This window comes from Chionomys nivalis, chromosome 7 (assembly GCF_950005125.1).
Source record: "Chionomys nivalis chromosome 7, mChiNiv1.1, whole genome shotgun sequence".
Lineage (NCBI taxonomy): Eukaryota > Metazoa > Chordata > Mammalia > Rodentia > Cricetidae > Chionomys > Chionomys nivalis.
Window position 1 is genome coordinate 18035662 of NC_080092.1, and position 23147 is coordinate 18058808.

Genomic DNA, 23147 nt, shown 5'->3' on the forward strand with positions numbered 1-23147 from the left:
ACATTTTAAGCATGAGGACTCCAGAACTATTTCTTTCTTATTTAAATATGTCCAAAGTTCCTGAAACAGAAAATGTCCTAGCTTGTTTTCTGTTGCTGACTAAACATTGACCCAAAGCATCTTAGAAGGAGTTTGTTTACATACACTCCCTTATCACAGTCCATCATTTAGGGAAATCGGAGTAGGAATTCAAACCATTGTCTGGAGGCAGGCATAAGAGAGAGACCACGTTGCTTACTGATTTGCTTTTCATGGTTTGTTCAGCTTGCTTTCTTATACAGCTCAGGTCCACTTGCTTAGGGATGGCACTGCCCACAGTAGGGTAGCCCCTCCCACATCTATCACTAATCAAGGAAAATACCCCCACAAACCGGACCACATGTCAATCTGATGGAGAAAATTCTTCCGTTGAGGTTCCCTTCTCCCAAGTGATTCCAGATTGTGTCAAACCAACCAGCATGGCCAGGTTTTCTATACCTCCTAGGTGACGGCAGGGCCACATCCTTGCTATTTCTCCTGGTATCACACTCATGGAATCCCACAAGGACTAGTATTTTTCCTGAACAATTTCATCATTTCATTATTAAAACGCTAACACATGGGTCCTTCCCTCAAGCTAGTGCTTCCTGTGACCGAAGCCCCTAGGTCTGCATGCATGACCATGTGTTCAGGACCATCACACCTGCTTCCTCCTGAGTTCTAGTACCAATGGGCTCTGTAAGGCAAAAACGAAGGAGACCAAAGGCTGATGCAGCTCCAAGTTCTGGGTCTCCTCCCCTCAAGTGCTATCCTCTCATTGGCTCTGCAGACTCACTGGTCAGTGTCTGGCCGATGTCCATCACAGAACTGGGGAATGCAATCCATTTCCAACTCCATGTAAAGCCACATCTCAGAAACCTAGCAGATCGTACTACTGGGTATTTGAGGCTGGGGATTAAAGATACTGAAAGGGGCTTTGTAGGAACGTCAATGTTTAATAGACGATGCTTCTACTGCTTCTGAATGCTTTTCACTTGTGGTTTGTCCCACCTGAGGAATGAGTCATTCTCCAAAAGCCTAGTGGATATCAGTCACAGTTACGGCCCCTCAGGATCTGTTGGACACATGCACCACGATTTAGGGATTCATGTGGCAAAAGCTAGGGCCTGTTCTGCCAGCTTCTATTCTGGCTGTGGCTCAGACTTGTGTCCAGCCAGAGACACCTAGGCCAGACATTGAACTAGGCAGCTAGTGACACAAAAGGAGTACAAGAAACTCACCTTCTTTGGCTCTGAAATAAATCATCTCCCCCAACACAAAGTAAAATAAAAATTTCACTTATCACCGCTTCTCTTCTGTCCATGCCCAGTTGCATTCTGCATGCTGATACAGAAGAATCCTCACCCTCTCAAGTGTCCGTGTGCAGTATGTACAAAGAAAAAAGGCAGGGGAACAAATACTGCAAACTGGATCAGCAATTACGAACATGGGACAAAAGAACAAAGGAGTATCTAGAAACAACACTGTCAGATGCAATGAGCCCCAAAGCATTAATTATGTTATTCCTCTCCAGATGGCTGAAGAATCTCAAAGTGCTGATATTCTGTTTTCTAGTTTCCAAGGAAGATGTTCCTGGCTATGAGAAAGCACCACAACCTCCCAGTACCCTTCCAGACTGGGAAGAGAGTAGACCATTGCTAAAGACTCTACAATGACCAGGACACATGGCATCTACCAGCTCTTACTGTAGACACTCTGTAAGTCAATGTGAAGTTTTGTTCAGGGAAGTATTTGAGATTATTCTCAAATAAAGGCATCACTTCTAGGCAAATGTTTGTGGCATCTCAAATGCTTGAGATACAAGAAATACCAGCCTGCCCCACACTCTAGGAAACCAGAAGACACTGAGTACTGATATCACCTTGAAGGATTCAAAGTCTTACAAAACGATGTGCTCTGAGGGAGAGAGGAAAGAAGATGAGCAAGTGTGCTTTATTCCAGGACATGGCAAAGAAATGTGGTAAGAAAAGGGCAGGAAAAAAGGGAAGGAGGGGCAGAGTGGAGAAGAAAAGGAAATAATGCCAAAAGGAAGAAGGGAAGATGATATGTGTCAAAGGGGATGATCCATTCCTACAGATCAAATATTCTCTCTCAGAAGAAGGGATGAGAAGTCCTGACCCACGTATCTGGAACAGCAAAGTCTAATTCCTTGAGTTCCAAGAAGGTCAACTCTTACAAAGGCAGGAAGCTACTGTTGGTTCACAACTATTGAAAAGGAATCACCTGAACTTGAAAGAATAATTGCCAAGATCTAACTAATTGGCAAGCTAGGGGATTAGGAACAATACTTCGATTTTTAAATCAACTAAGATATACAGGTTTAGGGAATTATTCTATTCTTTATCTGAAGTTTCAGCGTGTTAGGAAAATTCCAAAGGAGACACCTTGTTAAGTGTGAAACTTGTGCCATCCACCCATTATCACTGTCTGATGATGATAAAGATTTCAGCTTTCTCTTGGGAAGACATCTCTCCAGCCAAAGTCTTTCCTCTAAGAAACTAGCCCTACCCACACCACACATGACTATCAACACACAGTTAGCTTGAGTCCCACAGCCACACCGTCCATTAAGATCTTAGCACATACCCTAAGACTGTTCTTGGCATAAAGTTTTGCTGGAATGGCAAGGGAGCAAAGGCAGCCTCGGCTGAGAATATATGTAGTATACTGGAAACCTTGCCTTGAAAGTAGCCAACGAGAGAGAGAGAAGACCTTACGATACTTAGCATCAGAACACAGTCACGCCTGGGCCCCATCTACTCTCTGGGCTTCTCAATATTATGAACTAAAAGGAAGTCTTGTTTCTCTCTAAGTTGATTTTAGTTGAGTGGCCTTCAGTCTTGCTAAGAGTCTAGACAATACAACCCCTGAAGATTTTTTATTATTTCCTATCTTGCACAACCAATCTAACACATGTTTAATTAGCACGGTAGCTAACTTTATCATATAGCTAAGACAAACATAAAGCAATCTTTGGTTGGCTACATTTGAGTGCCTCCACCTCCAGTAGCCTTCAGGGAGACAGCCAAGCTCTGATCCTGACCATCAAAGTCCCTTAAGGTTCTCTGGCATATAATCACAGCTGCTGGCTGTGAGGATCTCCAGAACAGGCAGCAACGCCTCAGAAACCAGTTAATCTGCAGTCACAGCCTGCGAGAGCCAAGTTAATGGCAAACCCCTTGCATTCTGCTCTTCCACCAGTGCCCCAAGTCCTCAACAGTTTCCTAGAAATTTTCCTTAAATAATCTTAGATCAGTGAAGAATGTTAAACAAAACAGAGAACAGCCTCAAATCACATAAATCACATTCACTGAGTGAAATATCATTGCCATGTGGTGTTATTCCTTTAGTCTTCCCCAAATGAGCTTAGAGAACAAAATTATTATATATTCATGATCTCTAGGCTAGGTTTGAATTCTCAAGGTTGCTTTTTAAAAATCAAAATCTAGCTACATTTTTTTCTTGTCTTTGTTTTGTTTGTTTGCAGTACTAGGGACAGAGCCCAGGGCCACAAAGTGATCTGCAACCACCTAGCCAGATCTCTAATCCCGATATAATTTCTTTTTTTAAAAAAAAAAAAATTCTCCTATTTTCAATAAGACAAAAAACTCCTATAGCAAAAAAAATTATTGTATTATTGTATCGTATTGATTACAGAGCTATTCAATCACTTTTGCACAACAAATACTCACTGTGAGAATAATGTCCTCGACCGAACAATGAACTTGAACACATATTCTAAAGCTTTTAGAGTTCTGAGGATGGGCTCACACTGTTCCCCTCTGCTGGAGGTATCCAAGTAAGTCTTCAGCACCGTCATCAGTTTCCTGAATAAGGGATAATATTTTCAAAATACATCTCTTTCTAATCCACAGCATGGTAATTAGTTTGCTCGGGAAATTATAAGGCATTCAATCAAAGGTTAAAGGTGGCGGTGCAGCAAAGCTCACGACTCATTTGCAAGCACAAAAATAACTGCTTCAAAATATATTTATTACAGGCAATGAATAAGTATTTCCTGCCCATAAAGAAGCCAGCAAAGATAAAGTTGTGAGGGGAAAAAATAATCTTTTGATGAGAAAAAAAAACTAGGCATAATCAGGGGATGAGTGAGAATGATGGTAATAATGTCTTTTTCAGCTTCTTCTATATAGACATGCTATTGTAATTACCACGCAGCTCCTTTGCTCAGACACTTCCTACAGCTATCCATCACCAGGAGGTCAGACTTTAGAATGCTTGGCCCATCTTTCAAGGTTTCTTCACAAGCTGCCTGCCACTGAATTTGCCTGTGGGTTTCCATCTTTGACCCTGGGTCTCCTACATCCAATCAACACTGAGTTACTGAGCATGCACACTGGGGCTCACAGCTGACTTCTCCGTAAACAGCAGTCAGGGAGCTGAATGATGCAATAAACTACTTGTATGTTTACCTTGTCAACTATTTCCCCCATCTCGAGGGGTTTTGATTATTTTTTAGGATAGGAGAATCACTCAAGCATGGGTTGGATGATTTGTTAGGAAAGGGGAAATTCACACAGAGGTGTGTCAGGGGAAAATGCTGAAGTCCCTGCATCCCACGCATCTTGGAAAGACAAACACAGGTGCATGGGCAATCCCTGTGCACACAGTTACTTACTTGTAGGCCAAGGTAGCGCTGAAATGCTGTTGGATGTAAGCCTCCAGAACAGTGTTAAAGTGCTGGAATTTCCGGTCTGCAATGAGTCCTATTATGTAGATCTGAAAAGGAGTCAGAATTATTGGGGGTGCTCTTGGGGGAGGGTACCCACAGCAGGAAACTATTCACCTGGTATAACGGAACCCTTGTCACAATTCTTTTGTCCAAGAAATAATCCGTCTAATGAATAATTAATCCTTTTCACTAATACATTGTCTCTCCAAAAGAAAGAATGTTTCAAAAAGCATCGCTTTGGGGTATTAGGAGATAAAAGAATTTCCTACTCAGTTAAGAAATCCATTAGACTGCCTTCTGTGTGGTAGGTCTTCCAGAGTCGGTGATATACTTCTGTGCCTTAAGAATCGATAGGAAGCTCATTCAACATTCAGCTCTTCCATGGGTAGTTTAATCAAAGGACCTTTTAGTCATGAAGCATCTTTCCAGTAAAGGCACTTGAGAAAGCCAGTTATCTCCATATAACTTCTTCCAAGATGCAAACATGACAGAGCTATTACGTCAAGAGTTTGCTGGTCATGGATAACCCTAAGAGTTTTTCTTTCCTCTAAATTATATTAAATATATTCATTAATTTATGGATTGGCAGTGCTGGGGTGAAGCCCAGAGCTCCCCAAATGCTGATAACTCTTCTGCAACAGGATTATGTCCCCTGCCCCAGTTTCCCATGCTTCTTTTCACATAGCATGGAGAAAATTGGAATTAAGAGAGAGAGAAGCGTGAGACCCCATGAAAAGGCAGAAGGAAAGTCTGGATGGCTTTCCACTGTGGAAAGTGCATTGGGAAGACCAAAATGACCCTGGTTAATTATAGGACATCAGGAAGAGATGGTAAGACAGGTAGGGGAACACCTAAGTGGTTTATAACCTGTTCTCTGACTAGCTCCTGGCATAGTCATTCAGCAGTTCCAAGTCTCACAAACTGCCAACCAGCCATCACCAATCTGACACCAACACTTAACCCCACCCCCACTCCCATCACCTGCCAAGCCTCAGAGCCTCAGGTGGACTGGAAACACAGAAGAGAACCAGCAGCCACTCATTAGTCTGTTTGCCAAGGCTCTAAAACCTCAAAAGATTCATGGAAAGACCCACAGAGCCCGCATGTTCTTATTTTTCCTCACAGTACGACAAGTATTCAAACCCGATGTTGCAGGACAGTTGTCCTCACTCTCTTACCAAAGCATCAAACACGAGGATGTCATACTCATTACTTTGAGAGTGTTCCATCATGATGTTGAAGAGGGCATCCAGAGTGTCCTGGAGGAACTGGAAAAAGAAGACAGTTGTGATCAGAAAGAGGGCAGATAGAAAGAGGGCCCGAATCTCATCCCTACTTGTCCTTCCAAGAGAACAGAAACACACATCCACCATGTGCCACATTCAAGGGGTCCAGAGCGGCTTCGGGCACGAGCTCCAGGACTTGGAGCGACATGAGCCCACAGCAGTGGCACAGATACATGGATTATGACATTTCCCATGGCAGGATTCTGCACCACTCAGAACAAAACCACTTCCACGTGCAACAACGAGGAAGACCCTGCAATACTGTAGTAAGTAAAACAGGTCAGACAGACAGTGCCCATTCTCAGTTACTCTGTATTTGTGAACTCCAAGAGCAAAGGACAAAATCAGTGATGATGGTGGTCAGCCTAGTGGTTGCCCTTCTGATGGAGGTGTATGAGAAACCCTCAGAAAATCCACCAATGTTCTGCACCTTCATCGCCACAAGCTAGATGGGGTGTTCATGTATACGAATTCTTTGAGCTGAACTTGGCAGTTCTTTGTACTTATATTATTGTGTGTATGTGTCAACAATGTTCAATAAGCAGATGTCTTAAAATCAGAAAATCATAGGAGACAATGTAATCTATTCCTCCACCCCAGCAAGTCAACTACTCCAGATTGCCAAAAGACAACAGACATGGGGAATTCCTTTGCCACTGATAAATTAGGTAGATGGGTCAATAGTGTGTATTTAAAGCATTGATCAGGAAATAATTCTGCTGTTGTTTCTCCAGGTTTGGGCAATTAAATAAAATTTTATTCCACTCTTCCCTCCTAAGGGATAAGCCAATAAATCTCTCACGATCCCTCAAAACCCAGAGTGACCACACATAGATGCCTGATCTTTGCTTTCTAACTATTCCAAGTTATTCTTGATGAAAACATGACCCCCAGGATTACCTGCTTGAATTCATAGTGCTTTAGAGGAAAGCTGGTTGAACTAGCCCGGCTGCTCAGATACATTTCATTCCCCCCTACCACTAGGAAGCAGTATCTGATGTTTGCGTTGTTTTCTACTTGCTACACTTAAAATGCAAGTCCCAATGTTTTAATTTTTTCATTGTTAATATATAATACTTTCCAAGCAGCGCAAACTAAATGTATTTTTGTATTTCTACCAATATGCATATAGCATTAAGATATCATATTGTTTCTACATTACTATATGTGACAGAGGGTAACAACAAAAGTATTAGTTGATGTATCTTGACTTTCCCATGTTTTATATGCTTTAGTTCACCTATTATTATGCACTATGTGTAAGGGACTGTGTTGAGCAATTTTTAACTGTTATCACTTCAAAGGCTCATAATAATTCTGAGAAATGTGTCATAGTCATAATATTATGACATGAAAACATAGAAGTGGGAGAGTTAAGATCTACACCCAAGTTGGTTTATCTCCAGGGCCTAATTCAGCAGGTTTTTTGATGCCCAGTGTACAGCGTCTGGCTGGATTTCCTAACAGAGTTTCCTCAAGGTGGATTGGGTAGTATGTTACCATCAGAGGTCAAGTCGACTATTCCACTCCTTCGACATTTTGTTCTGCCCTTTTCAGCTCTGACACTAGGGGATGAATCCAAGCAAAGTCCCACTGACCTTCACCACTTCTTCTCCATCCACAATCTTCAGCTTCTCTAAATTCTCCTGGAGCAGTTGTGGCTTCATCCGCCACTTCAGCAAACCCAGCAAACCCACTAGGGAAGAATCCGGAAAAAGATTTATCATTACTGGCCTAACCATCTATGCCTGGCCTCCCCTGGGCCTTATGCTCGTGTGCACAAGCACCGCAGGCTCAACTCTCAAGGGCTCCATTACCATTCTGGGTGAGCTTGGTGGAGCACACAAGGGTGGAGATGGAGAACACATCCCGGGAGCTGACGGAAAGGCCCCCAACGCTGCTGGAGCTCCGGCTCAGAGTGGCTCCCTTGTTTTCCACGTGGTGTCGATAAGATGGAAGTGTCAGGTAAGCGCTGGCATCTTCCATCTTCTTGCTGTCTCCCTAGAAGCAACACTTTGGTCACCACTCTAGGGCAAGCCACACAGAACCTGTCGTGGTCACATTATATACATTACGAGGTGCGAAGTTCTGAAACACTGAGGAAATCACTGAAAAGCCATAGGATACAGGGCTGTTTTCCCACAAAACAGGCAGGAATTCAAAATCGCATTAACAAAAAGGGTTGACTCTGCGAACCACATAAAGGGTTATAGGAGAATTGAAACTCCTGGACCATAAATAATCCAACTTAAATTGTTGAAACAAAAAGAAAAGATAAGATGACCACTGGCCTAATATAGGCAATCCATTCTAAACTAGAGATTAATGACAAAGACCATAAGTCTGGATCTTCTCTTCATTCCAGAAACCTTTGATTCATTCTTTGGCCTCTCTGGGTCCTCTTTCTTATTCATAAATTGTGTCCCCTGTGTCATAGGGTCTCTCGGAAGGGTAGACATTATAGAAGACCATTCTGTGTCCTTATTCTGCAACAGGAGCTGTACCAGGTCCTTTTCTGCCTCAGTTCACCTCACTTAAGGCACATAATCATTCAAAACATATCTTGCTCATCTCAGTAGCAGATGAGGAAAATTAGGATTGCTGCAATTATGGAAAAAGGAAAAAAGCTGCCACTGCTACTCTGACCCCAAGCTCACAGACAGGAAAAAAAGACTTTCAAGCCAAGCCATACTCCAATGTGATGAAGGAGAAAACAGAGACTGTAGAAGAAAGGAGCTTTTTTTTTTTTTTTTTTTTTGTTTTTTTTTTTTTTTTTTTTTCGAGACAGGGTTTCTCTGTGGTTTTGGAGCCTGTCCTGGAACTAACTCTTGTAGACCGGGCTGGTCTCGAACTCACAGAGATCCGCCTGCCTCTGCCTCCCGAGTGCTGGGATTAAAGGCGTGCGCCACCACCGCCCGGCTAAGAAAGGAGCTTTTTGAGAAAGGTAGAGTCTCAGAGAAAAGGATCGTTTGCTGTGGTTATGCTGGCTGTGTCCAACATGGGCATCAGGGCAAACGGCCAACATTGGCATCAGGGCAATTGCAGCCTGAAAGCTGAGAAATCTGAGATGAAGGTCTGGCCTTGCAGATCTCTTAACTATGTCCATTTCATGTCCCGCCTTCAGTCCAGGGCTGATAGATGTATCCTTCTGTCCTGACAGTGGGAAACAATGCAGGGAAGATCCAAGAACACACACACACACACACCATCTTGTGAACAGCCCAAGTCACCAGGGGTAAAAATCAGAAGAGTGGGCATAGGTAGGTATACACTTTAGAGCATACCCAGCCCATTCATCTTGTTGAGCTTACACACAGACACACACACACACACAACACCATAACTGTTTGCTGTGGTTTGATTGTGATGGTTAGCCTCAGCTGCTAACCTGACCGACTCTGGGCCACTTAGGAGACAGGTGTCTGGGAGGACTCTGAGGGAATTCCTAGACTGAGTTAATTTGTCAGCTGTGATAGTGTATATCTTTAATCCCAGCTCTTAGGAGAAAAGCAGATCTCTGTGAGTTCAAGGTCAGCCTGGTCTACATATGGAGTTTTAGGCCAACTGGGATTCCATAGTGAGACCCTGTCTCAAAATATAACAAAAATAATAAATAATGCATTGGATCAATTGAGGTTGGAAGACCCTACCCAGGAAATGGGCAGTATCATCCACATGCTGGGGTCTCTGATCAGCATTGGTTTATTTCCTGCTTGTCAACTGGGGTGCAGTGGTCAGCGGCCCGAAGTTTCTGCTTCCAACACTGCCCCGCTGTGATGGATTTTACTCTGGATTTACAAGCCCAGATAAGCCTTCTTTTCCTCGGTGTTTTTGCTAGGTATTTTGTCACAGCAGCAAGAGAGGTAACTAATACGACTCCAACATTCATGTGCTGGACGCCTGCTGGCCAGCATGGAGAGTTGAAAGCCCAGGCACCGTTGGGGCACTGTCTTTGGAAGGGATTAGGTGAGTTTCGTGGGATTATGGTTCAATCTGGTCTATCTGACTTCCTGTTCTGGATGTGGTCTCTTTCTCACACATAAACTCTTGCCAGCAATGTGCCACAACCAAGGCAGCTTTCCTCAGAGCTTAGCAGTGTGGACACCATGTTCTTCAACCCCCAACTGTGGGCTAAAAAACCTCTTTGAGTTACAGTATAGTCTGCCGCAGGTATTTTGTTACATCATGTAGGAGACTAAAACACTGCTTAGGAAAAACGAAGCAGAGCAGGAGCTTTAACTTCAGTGACAGAGTGCTTGCCTCCTGCGGCACCCTGGGTCCAGTCTCTGGGACCGTCCGCTCCCTTCCTCCAATGAAGAAGAAAACAAGAAAGAGAGAAAGGAAAAGTAAGCTAAGACTTAGGAAGCGATGAAACGAGCAACAAGGTCTGGGGCCTTAGATTTTATCAGCTACGTATAGCATTCCTCAAGGGCTTCTTGTCTGTTCTCTACCTGTTTCTGACAAGAGTCCCGAGCCCTTTCCTTCACTGGAGGCCTTTGTTCATCACTGTCTTGTTTGTAAGCAATGTCTCATTTCTTCTTCATAAGGATTCCCCAAGAGTTCAAAGAAGAGGAAACAGAGGTTCAGAGAAGTTAAGGCTTTGTCCAAGGTCACAGAACTCATGAGCCCTGGGGGAGCGTGAGTTTGGAGTCCCCGCTGTTAGCAACTAAAGCATCCTGCCACCACTCCTCCGCTTCCTGCAAGGCCATACCTTGAGAACTACCAGCTCGTGGTATCCGTCATGCAACGTGGTGCCGTCTTCTCTCATGAGCTTCACATAGGACATGGCAAAGTTCTTTTCTCCTTTATCCTTAGCTACAAACAGCATTGCAAGGACAGAAGAGAAAACAATTCAAAGTTCAAGCGACAGCTGGCTACCCTGTCCCCCTCTCTTTATTGGGACTGCAGGCATGTCACGAGTGGCATACTCACATTCTAGTGATGACCGGTGACGAAACATGAACCTCAGATGGATCCTCTGCATATCTTCAATGGGCACAGCCACCTCCGCAGGCAGAAAAGGACAGCTCAGGAGGCAATAGGTGGCACAGACCCCAGCCCCACCCCCTCCCGGCCTCAGCAGCCTGACCATTTAACTTGGAACAGTATGTGCTGATTTACTTCCCATCCATCAAGACTGATGAGCTGTAAATAAATTACATAAGAACTGGCTATAAGGAGAAAATAAAGTATCAGATGTAATCCATTTGGCAAATTGCATCCACAGCCAATGAAAGGAGGTCCATAAATTATAGTGAGGAAAAATGAATCTCCCCAAATTGATATAAAAGTCACATAACTTTAGCATGTGATTTGATGCAGTGCAAGTTGCAATGTGCACATTTTTCCTGAATACCCCGGGAGCCCTGGAAATTGTGCCTGGACTTAGAGGCTTTGCTTGATGGCTCATGCATATGTAAACTAATAAAAAAAATGCTTTAATTGTATATATATATATATACATATATATCCCAATATGTTTCAAACTATTTAACTATTTAATCAGATAGATAGATAGATAGATAGATAGATAGATAGATAGATAGATAGATAGATAGATGATATTCTAGTCTCATCCCCTCTTTGGTTGATACATGTCTGATGCTTTTGCTTTCTACATGAGGACAATCACCCACAGGTTACTTCAGCATCATCCTCCAATGCAACCACCTCCAGTTCACTGACACCTTTAACTGAAGTGCTTTCAGCCTGACTCTTGAGCACCCTGTTTCCTAAGCCTCAGGAGGCAATTCAGGACAACTCAGACACACTAGGCTCTCTGCAAGAATCATACTTGTATTCGAGAGTATGGTAGGCTTGGACTGTGTGGGTGACTATTGGAAGACAAACAGAGGCGTGTGCTGTGATACTTTCTGTTTCAAAAAATAAAACTTGAGGCAGAGGAGGTCCACCATTCTGTCTGTGTTTCAGACTGAGCACCTACAGTCTCTTGTCATCTCCTTGAAGACTGGAAAAGGTTATCAAGAGCTGCAGTCATGCAAGGTACTAGTCAAACCCAACAAACTCATGCTCCATACAGAAGGAGCCTAACCAGGGTGCAAGAGAGCTCACAGAGGACAAAACCTGCCTGGTCCTTTTTCAGAGGCAGCGTGCAAAGAGCCCTATTGTGGAAAACAGGAACTTAAGTGACAACACAAGAGCCATGATGTGAACAGCCATGGCCAAATTAAAGTCATGCATCTGTCTTGAGTCAGTAGTTGGAGCACAGGCTGAAGAGAGAATCTACCAATGTCTAGCAAAGATATTTGAAGTTTTAATCATACTTCACTGTTCAGTGAGTCTTTTCCTAAGTCTTGTTCCAATGCAGATGGTCCTCTCTGCTTACTATAATGGTCTGGCAATTTATACATACAGCTAGTTCTATCTGAAGTGCTATTCACAAAAGTCATCCTGATAGACTCATGGTGGCTTGAGAGCCTTGTCACTCTTCCCTACTGAATAAAACAGGACAGGTTGCTGGGCTCAGAACCATTCATAAGAAGTCTCTCAGGCAATGTCACTTTGGCTAAGTGATCAAGAGAACTGGTGGCTAGCTTAATGGGCCACCATGGACTTGCTACCAGACACATGCTAAGTTACTGTTTCAGAGGCTGCAGAGTTGCCTCAGAGGTCCCCATACTCTCATGAATGATGACTTCTGTAACTCAGAGCTAAATAAAGTTCATTCCATCTCTCCGCACCCCTCCAGTAAGTATGACCAGTTGGTTCCAAAACTGAGCAAGGCATCCCATAAAGGAGAGCATATATATTCTTACATATTGCTAAAAAGTATGCATGTCAAAGCTCATACTTGCTCAGATTAGAATGAAGACTTGCTAAGGTCTGTTCAGCAGAATACTATACCTAAAGTATGGTTCTATGGGGAAAAGGAGAGCCAGCCTGCTGGCAGCGAGACTTGGGTATGTACTATTCTCTTCCCTTTGCAGTGCTACAGCAATCCACATCAGAACCTGAAATGAAGAAGCCACCTTCTGAAGCCTAGGCATGGCTCTTGTTTCTTAGTATCCCTCATATTTATTTAATCAGGGAGTACTTTTTTAATGAAACGTCACTTAGTAGCTTCAGAATGTTGGGGGACTGGGAAACTTATCTGAGAAAGACTTTGAAGAGCACACTGCTACACGTTTGAAATCACTACATCCTTGCTCTCCTTCTCCACCACTAAATCACTATCCTTGTATTGTCACCTGACTGCACCCTTCAGTCACCGCAGAAGAAGGACTCCCAATTGAAGAATTCTCCCGACCAGATTGGCCTGTGGCCGTGTCTGTGAGAGATTGTCTTGATTGATGAAAGATGTAGGAGAGCCCATTCCACTGGAGCACTGCCATTCCAGGCAGGTGGTCCTTGGCTATATAAGAAAGCTAGCTGGACACAATGCAGTGAGCCAGCCAGTAAGTAGCATTCTTCCATGGCTCCTGCTTCCAGAGTCTAGCTTGATTTGCTTCCCTTACTTCATCACTGATAGCTTGTGATCTGGAAGGGTAGGTGAAGCAAAGCCCACCTTCCTCTAGTTGCCTTTTGTAGTAATATGAGCGGCGGGCTGCGTTCCTGGCGCCCGGCCACCCGCACGGCTTTACCCAAATTAATTACACGGAAACTGTATTTGACCCATTAGTTCCAGCCTCTTATTGGCTAGCTCTTACATATTGATCTAACCCATTTCTAATATTTTGTGTAGCACCACGAGCTGGCTTACCAGGAAAGATCTTAGCCTGCGTCTGTCTGGAGTGGGAGAATCATGGCGACTCACTGACTCGGCTTCTTTCTCCCAACATTCTGTTCTGTTTACTCTACCCACCTAAGGGTTGGCCTATCAAATGGGCCTAGGCAGTTTTTTTTTTTATTAACCAATGAAAGCAACAGATTAATACAAGACCCACCTCCATCAGCCTTTGTCCTAGAATTTATCATAGCAACAGAAAGCCAACTAGAACAAGGGAGCAGGCATTAAGGTGCCTGGCACGCTGAGTTCAACTGCCATGTGATGGGGAGTTGACCCTTGAAGAAATGCCATGTCTAGTTTGGATTCCATAAAACTGCCTCTCATCATCTAAGCCAGTCAAGGATAAGTAGTGTTGACTGAACGCATACTCCCTTACGGAGCTTTCTATGTGCATCAAATCATTTCTTCTACACAGTTATGCCACGTCCCAGCACTCAGGAGGCAGAGACAGGCAGATCTCTGTGAGTTCGAGGTCAGCCTGGTCTACAGAGCAAGTTCCAGGACAGGCACAACAGCTACATAAAAACCCTATCTAAAAAGAAAAAAAAAATCAACAAAACCTCAAAAAAAAAATACAAAAAACCAAACAGTGCATTGAGTGTTTGATTGACATCTGGTGAAGGGATGACAGAGCTGGAATACGAACTCTGGGCCTCGAAGGATCTTGTTCTACTTGCAAGACTTAACTCCTAACTAAAGGGGAGACAGGATGCTAATGGCCCCAATCCAACCCCTAATATCTCTGCCAGCGGAGAAAAGCACGAACCCTGGGTGCTGCCTGCTCAGGTTGCAACCCTAACTTGAACACACAGTGACAGTGATTGTGGGTAAGATGATAACTTGTTCTTTGCCAGGCTCCTCATCTGTAAAGTGAGGAAAATAGCATTCCAACTCACAGGCCGGTTGTAAGCAATAAGTGAATCACTTCAATAACACACTTAACACTATGCCCGACTTACTGTGAAACAAAGTATATACTTACTGCCATTGTTACTGTTAATGTCATTATTACCTTGACTGTTTCCATCCAACGTGGCTGTTTGACTTGATAGTACACCACTGAGTGATACTCGTTCATGGGCTTGTCCCCAGCTCCCACACAAATTGCGTTCTGACCGAGACAAAAAATGAAGAGGAAAAAAAAAAAAAACTATAGCGTTGCCATTATCTAAGCTTGGGCAGTTTTGGCACCAAGGCCAAGGCTAATCTTAGGATCACAGAACAGCCTCGCCTCCGCTAACCCTTCTGCCAGGCTTCTATCCTGACAGCCCTTCTACGTTACGGATTTCTACACTGTCATCCCCAGCCTGGAAGTGATAGCTGCTTAACTACAGAAATTCTATTACTTCTCTTCTGAAATGCATTGGAGCCCGCCAGGCACGGGCATGGCAGCTCTGTTGTAAATGGTAAACCATAACCAGCCTTGGAGTTACTGCATGCTGCCGGTTTTGCTAAACCTATCTCTTGCCCAAGAGTAAATGTCCACAGCATTTTCACACAGTGACCCCCTTCTGATGGACTCCCACAGTGGGTGGGTTCTTACTGAGCACTGGGAGATGGTAGCAGCTTCAGAGAGACACTGATCTGGAGAACAATCTGGGGTGAGAGGCTGAGGGAGGGTGAGTCAGAGAAGCACAGAGGAGCATTCTCTGGGGCCACACCAGAGGAATGGACTTGAGGTGAAATTTGAGGGAAACAGTTCAGGCGAGTTCACCAGTCATTTTGACATCGGGACATGACAGCAGATGGATAGACAGACAGACAGACAGACAGATTACAGGAAGGACTTTTATGTGCGGTCGAGGAATCAGGAAAGTTTCTTTGAAGGTGAAGACAGTCAAGCATCCTAAGTTGGCTTTGTGTGGAAACGGGGGAGAGCATCCTGGGTAGAGGGAACACAGACCCATGCTTGTTGGCAGATGATATCTGTTCTTTGCTTCTGGAAGCAGTAAGCTGAAACGTGCTTCCCAAAGGTTTCTACCCCCTAGGGAGGACTCTGTATCTAACACCATGTCAAGTCCTTACTACATGCCACCCAACCCAATTCAAACCTCACTCTGATGGTCTCTTCTGTTAGAACCACTCCACAGCTGGGTAGACTGAGGCCCTGAGTGGCAGAGTTGGAACAACTCCCCACATCCACTAGCCCCGTGTGTAGTGCCCCTTCTTTAACAGCTGGCCTGCCTTCTGGCCTAGAAAGATTTATACCGGTGACATTTATGGGCTCACTGTTTCTGTAGCCTCAGTGACTCTCACGCAGCCTATAAAGTCTGAAAACATATCTATTTCTTGGGTGAAATAGAAACTGCCTCACAGAAGACAACAGGATATCACAAAACTAACTTGATGGCAAATCTTTACGTCCTAAGGCCAGAGACAAAGGTCTCGCTGCTATTCTGAGAACGGTGAACACTGTCCTCATCACACGCTCCATACTTCAGAGACCGAAATGGATATTCCAAGTGTCAAGGGAGCACCCTAGGGAGGACTCACAAAGTCCTTCTGTGGCTAAAGAGCTTTTGCCAAGTGACAGCTACTGGGCAAGGGCACTTCTTCAAGGACGCTGTCCCAGGTAGGTTGCCTGTGCTTCAATGGATAGCTCTGCAGCGTCAAACCAAATTTAACGCCGTGGTTAAAAACATTAGGCGAGCATGGAGCTTGGAGAGTGATGCAATAAAGAGGAGTTTATCCTAGCATCTAGGAGGAGTTGATGGGAGACAGATGGGGTAGATCTAATCAGACCACATTGTATTTGTGTGTGAAAATCTCAATGAATGATTAAAAAAATTTTTTTTTAAAGAAAGAAAACACTCTGACTAGGCCCTGAGTCCCTTTTTGGGGATGACACACAAGTGAATATGTCTCAAGAACGTTTTCTTCTTCGTGTTGTCCATTCCCATGACTCTCAACTAATGACAAGGGCCCCCAGATAGTGTCAACAACGTCAGCTGAAAACCCAAGTGGGCATCAGGAAGCCTGGAGGCTTTGGTGCGGACTTGACCTTGGAAAGAGCTGTCTAGTCAGGAGAATCCAGGGCCATATCAGGTGCTCAGATTATGTCACAGGAATCATGTGAGAAAGCAACGTGTTATCCGATGACAAGGCCACACCATGGGACTGTGCCAATTAACACCTGCAGGTGAAACCGGAACCAGTGCTCACTGTGCCTTTCTATTAATAATGACCAAAGTAACGGGCACCTATTATGGAGATTGCCTCATCTGATATTCACAGGAGGGAGGTGCCGCCACTGGCCCCATTCGGGGCTGACTCTAGACTCTTGGGTGCAGGATCAGTCCAAGTCCTTTTGCTAATGTAATATGTTTCTGGCTCTGAGCTTGGTTGCCTGGTCCCACAGTCACAGTCTTCACTGTGTTGCCACATTGTTTCCTACCTCTACCTGCTTGGCCTGGCAGCGTCTCTGGGAACTATCTTCAAGCTAGGTTACCTCTTTGACCCCCTCAGTTCCCTCCTAAAGCTTCCCTCACCCACGATCAGCCATCTCTGCATACTGCTCTAGTGTTACCTGAAGTTGAGTGAGACCATTTACTGTATCTGCTCTCGTGTTTATCTCACAGCCCCACAGGAAGAGATTATACCTCCTGTTTCTAGGATAAAAGACCCTATCTAAGATCGCAGGGATAATAGGTATTTGAACCCTGGATTTATGACCCTAAAGCCCACCATCCCATTAGCTTTTCTGCTATACTCCCACCTAAGCAAGGTCCTTGAGACCCCAGGTGGGGGCTGGGGTATGCCTCACATACTGCCTACTGGGTCTGTTCTGCCAAAGATGACTGAAGAGAAATAACCATCTTCAGAGGGACCATTTCCACAGGAACCCACCAAGACAGCTCAGGGGTATTTGAATGTGCTGCATGGCATTTAATTAGGCAGTAATATTCATGTCTGCAAATAGGGAAAGGAAAGCCTCCCACAGGCTCCCCCAGCAATTTTCAATAGGCAGTCAACTGAACTACACTACACTAATATCGGAAACGGAACTCCCCCATCAGCATGCCAGGTAGCTACCCTTCCTCTTCAGAACCCAGATTGCCACACACGCTTGTCTGCAGTAAGTGTGTCTGTCACCCCAGGTCTGGCTTAAGGAGTCGCAAGGGTACACAGAAGTATAGATCAGACACAAGGCAAGATGTTGGTTTACCTGTGAACTGTGTCTTCTAATTTGTCCTTTGCCAGTATGGAAGGCAAGTAATATCAGTATCTTAGCAATGAGGCTGAGATTTAAAATCTCTCTGGACAGATAACTGGGCAAAAATAACTTTAAAGCAAGGATCTATATGTTCACAAAATGCAAATTTTCCTTTCAGATAAGATCCTCCTGTCTTCCTTTGTGTTCTTTCAAGTCGCGTGTCTCGCCTGTTTTATTTTTCAGAAAAGTGTTAGCATCCAACAAAGGAGGGATGAGGCGGGTTCTAGGGTTCTTCTCAAGCAGATATTAATTAACTGTGGTGGTTTCAAGAACAAAAGGACAGTTGCAAAACATTCTTTACATTGAAAATGGATACTGAGTCTCCCCAGGGTTGTGTTGAAACAGCTAGAAGCCTCAATTTGAGGTTGGAAATAACTTGGAGAACCTTCTTAATGCATAGGCACTGTAGTGAGGAGACTAAGGTAAATCCCCATCCCTGCCACTGTAAACTGCAGTACCTAAGGCCTGTTTTTCTCCACATGAGTTTCTGTTCTTCCTTTGTAAACTTGAGGTGGTAATGGGCTTCATGTCACTACCCAGCCTGATACAGGGACTATCGTTCTCAGGGTGTTAGTCATGTTTAGGCAGAGGGTGCCAGTACCAGGCCTGAGCGCCAGGCCCTAGGGCTAGGACTCCCTATTACTTTGCTATCTGATTCCCTATAGGTGGCCTAGGAGGGATGCTTGCCCACGCTGTAACTTCTGCTGAGAGCTGATCTCATTTTCAGCTAAGCGTTCGGAGAGGAAGAATTCAGAAGCAAAACCCTCCCACACACTGGACACAACTGCTGACAACCTTAAAGGAAACATAAGCAAATAGATATAAACACACATGACAGAGATTGTACAGGACATATGCTGTGTAAATATAACCATGTGCTTTGCCTTCTCGAATACATGCTGCTAACCCTCTGGAGACCAATTTGCGAGTAAGACTTTCCACCCAAATTTCTGGCTGAGAGCTGGGGAGTTGGATTAAGTGCTGAGAATGTCTGCTTTGAAGACATTCTGAGCCTCCACGCCAGCCCAGGGCTCTGTATTGATCTTAACCATAGATTTTGCCTGAATAAACTAGCTTGAGTTTCAGTGAAAACATTTTAACTGCAAAAAATAACCTATAAACAAGTGCTAAAGCACACATACACACAAATGCACATACATGCACGCACGCACACACAAAGATGTGTGAGTACACATTGACGAACGCTTAGATAAAAGACCAACATGAGATCTTATTAGACCTTAGGGCACTAAACAAGCTACAAGGTGTAGGTTGAGCATGTGACCCATCATCTTCCCTAAAGCTCTGATCCTTCAGAGAGCAGATGTTTACGAACGGTCCCCTAGATCGGGGTCCTGTCACTCAGAGCGCTGGTGTCCCTTACAGGTAGTACTTTGCCATCTTCTGTGCACACACACATAATCACTTCCACGTTCCGCTGGGTGGTCTTGTTGTACTTGTCAAAGTCACCTTGTAAGAGCGTGATGTAGATGTCATTCCTGACATCCCCTGAGGATGGAGAGAGAAGACAGCAGTTAGAGTCAGACACAGAGGTTGAGTGGAGGAGGAGGAAGGACCATTCATAAAATTAAAATCAGGGCAGTTGAGAAAGGGCATTTTGGAACCTGACAGGGGGTTGGAAAGCTAGGTAGCAAGGGTAGGAGTGATAGAAAAATCGGCAGCAGAAAGCAAGGGAGGGTGGTCAAGACTGGCCATGTTGTCGCTGTTAAAATAATTTAATTTCCATCCTCTAGTGACACCTTCTGGGAAGTGAAGGAAAGCACCAAGCAAAGTGATCTTGGCCCACAGAGTGCTATATATCCATAGGCCCTTTCGTTGCACAAAAGTAGGGTTCAGGGATTTCCCATGTATGCAGAGCCTAAGGGCAGAGGTCAAGAAGCATAGGGTTTCCAGGAAGGAAGGGCGAAGAAGAAATTGAGAGAAATATCAGTTATGTATAACAGTTGTGAGTAAATCACAGGACAGGCCCCACCCTGGCCACCATTCAACTACAGGAGAACAAAGGGTCAGTCAGAGCGGGTGATGCAAGTTGAAGTCTAAGAACGAAGCTGAAGTCCAGACGGTCATATCAAAAGAGTGGCAATACAGGACCTCCCTTTTGAGATGAATGTATTAATAGTACTGGTTAGAGCTGCACCACCGAAAGACTTGAGGGAATTCTTAACCACTGGCCACCCTCTATGCCACTTAAACATATTACTACACGCATGGGTCCTTCAGATAATAAAATGTACTATAAAAATTCAAGGGAGTGACAATACCCCGTCGCCAGACAGAATGGCATCGCTCTATGTGGAGTAAAATAAAGATACCATCCATGCTGAGTTGCTGAATGGCAAAGCAAGTCACATAGCTCCATAAAACGCCTATTAAATAAAGCTTGTGTCTGTAAAGTATGAGTGGGAGAGAGTATATGTCTGTCTATTTCCATGTGTGTGTTTACTTGGAGCATGCAGAGATGTTTCTGCGGATGAGAAAGTTGTCATAGAGAGGGAGAAGCGATATTATGAGCAAAGGGACCAAGACCATGATGGGGAAACCCACAGAAACAGCTGACCCGAGCTAGTGGGAGCTCACTGACTCTTGACTGACAGCTGGGGAGTCTGCATAAGACCCAACTAGGCTCTCTGAACGCAGGTGACAGTTGTGTGGCTTGGGCAGTTTGTGGGGCCACTAGCAGTGGAACCAGTATTTATCCCTAGTGCATGAACTGGCTCTTTGGAGCCCATTCCTTATGGAGGGATACCTTGTTCAGCCTAGATACGGGGGGAGGGCCTTGATCCTGACTCAAGAGATGTGACAGACTTTGTTGACTCCCCATGGGAGGCCTCACCTTCTCTGAGGAGTGGATGGGGAGGTGGGATGGGGAGAAAGGAAGGGGAGTGGGAAAAGGAAGGGAGGAAAAGCCGGGTGGTGGTGGCGCACGCCTTTAATCCCAGCACTCGGGAGGCAGAGGCAGGTGGATCTCTGTGAGTTCGAGGCCAGCCTGGTCTACAAGAGCTAGTTCCAGGAGCGGAACTAAAAGCTACGGAGAAACCCTGTCTCGAAAATTAAAAAAAAAAAAAAAAAGGAAGGGAGGAAGAGGGAACTGGGATTAGTATGTAAAATTAGATTCCTTTAAAAATAAAAATAAAAGTTGCTTTTGTTCGGACAGAGAAATAAAGTAAAAGAGGTTGACTCTCAAGAGGAGAGTGAACGACAGAAGATGGACCCCTCACCCCTGCTGCTGTCCCTGCCCCCGAGGCATCTCACTGCAGCCCTGTCCCACCTGGCATGATGATCTCTGGGAAGCCCAGCTTCCGGGCCACTACAGTGGTCCTGTCCACTAAGTGCGGATAGTCTTTGCGGATCTGAATGATGTCTCCCACCAGCATCTTCATGGTCACCCACAGGCCTAGAAGGGAACCCTCACCGTGAACACCCATCTCTATGGCAGTCTCCCGATGACCCTCTCACCACCCCTCCTCCATCTGTTATCTTAGAGACTACTAAGATATCAGATACATTCATATACAGGGGGTGTATGGGTAGCATAGTTGGTTGTGGCAGTGTCAGCCTCTGATAATTACCCCCAGGTAATTATGAGTGCAGGTCTTCTTGAAGCAGATAGGACACCAGCCATCTGTCTCAAGGATTTGGGGAAAGATGAGATCAAATGTGTAACTTCAAAGTGCCTGACACATAGGAGCTAGCGGCTCCTTACTTCGTTAGGTGTGAAGGAAACGCCCATCCTATGCTGCAGTGGGCGGTCTGTGTTGCTATGGACCCCACGTTCTTAGGTTTCCCACCGTGCTGTCCTGGTCCATTTACTGATGGAATCAGAGGCTCCTGGGCGTCAGTAAACACGGCATACGTGTACACGGAATGATAACTGCATACCTTGTCCTCCGCTGTCTCCCTTGGAAGCTGTGACTTTGCCCAGAAGGCTATGAAGGAAATCATTCTCAGCTGAGACCCTAGAAAGGGGAAAAGAGCACAAATGGTCACGTGGTGCCCCCATGAGGTCTCCATCTCATGTCCGGCATTGCCACAGGGAGCAAAGCACACCCCAGCATGACTTAGGCGCAAAGTCAGCCCGTCTGTGTCAGCTCGGAGAACACAATGCCCTCTTCTCAAACAGCATGGCTCCGAAACCTGAGAGAAACCAAGGAATGCCACAGGTAGCAGGCATTTATGCCACAGAAAAGATCCCCAAGTCTTCCTCTGGAAGGTGACAAGAACTTCAGGTGCTTCTGTAAGACCTAATCACTCACCTTGCCTAGGGTCACTGGCACAGTTACCTGGAGATCTCTGGGGGTGCTTAATCTTGACATTGCTCTCAATGTGGAGTCATTTTCAAGCAAGTAAAAGATAATGACCTTCCTTGCTGTTCCTGCTTCTCCCGTCACAGATATACATGTAGCTTCTATGGAGGAGCTCCCAACGGGCTGCTCCTTCACAGCTCCGTGGCCCCTGGTACACTCATAATTAAGGCCTTAAGCTTTGCTTGATTATCTACTTAATTGCCCATGTGAAGTCTAAGCTCCAGGTAAGCAGGTCACATTGACCGTGTCCACCACTTCACCCCCAAGTCTGGCACTCTTCCCCAGAGCTGCGGTAAAGTCCCTGGTTCAGTAGCAGGTCCAGGATGCTCTCTCTTGGGAGGCCCTGCCCACCTACCCCGTTACTAAGGATCAGGAACCAGTTCACCCAGGGCCGGAGAGAGACTGGGATGGGCAACTTGGAGAGACACAGGACTGACTTACGGGTGAAAGGGAATAAAATGTTGCTTTTCCTCATCACTCTCTGCTTTGCCCTTGATGATGTCAGTGATGTCCATAACTAGAAAGACAAAGGAAATGCGTGAATAGTTAAGTCAAGCAGAGGTGGTGAGAAGGATGGATTATAGGGCAGGAGAGAAGGGGAGGAACATTGGAGGGAGAGCCCCAGGGTGTAATAGAGGGCAAAGGAGATGGTTAGACGGGTGGCAGCAACAGAGTTGGGTAGCAAGGTTCTTGTTGGATGTGTATTCCGAGTCTTGTCTGTACCCACACAACCCATGGGCAGGGACTCTCTGTAGGATCTGAGAATCCAATGAAACACCCTCTTTTCATGACCATGTGCATAGCATGTACACAGAATTGTTGAACCCTTGAGCCTCGCCAACTG

At 45.0% G+C, this 23147-nt stretch overlaps 1 protein-coding gene across 1 annotated transcript in view; it reads right to left on the reverse strand.

Moving 5' to 3' along the window:
* Dock2 (dedicator of cytokinesis 2) overlaps positions 1-23147 on the reverse strand; it is a 413359-nt gene that overhangs the window by 328135 nt on the left and 62077 nt on the right. Inside the window, exons 11-22 of the mRNA XM_057774274.1 lie at positions 22745-22820; positions 21879-21955; positions 21268-21393; positions 19363-19487; positions 14778-14876; positions 10951-11023; positions 10730-10833; positions 7836-8019; positions 7617-7714; positions 5911-6000; positions 4679-4779; positions 3732-3866 (exon numbers count right to left, since the gene is read on the reverse strand). Of these exons, the coding sequence (XP_057630257.1) occupies positions 3732-3866; positions 4679-4779; positions 5911-6000; positions 7617-7714; positions 7836-8019; positions 10730-10833; positions 10951-11023; positions 14778-14876; positions 19363-19487; positions 21268-21393; positions 21879-21955; positions 22745-22820 (1288 nt within the window). The remainder of the gene's footprint in view (positions 1-3731; positions 3867-4678; positions 4780-5910; positions 6001-7616; positions 7715-7835; positions 8020-10729; positions 10834-10950; positions 11024-14777; positions 14877-19362; positions 19488-21267; positions 21394-21878; positions 21956-22744; positions 22821-23147) is intronic.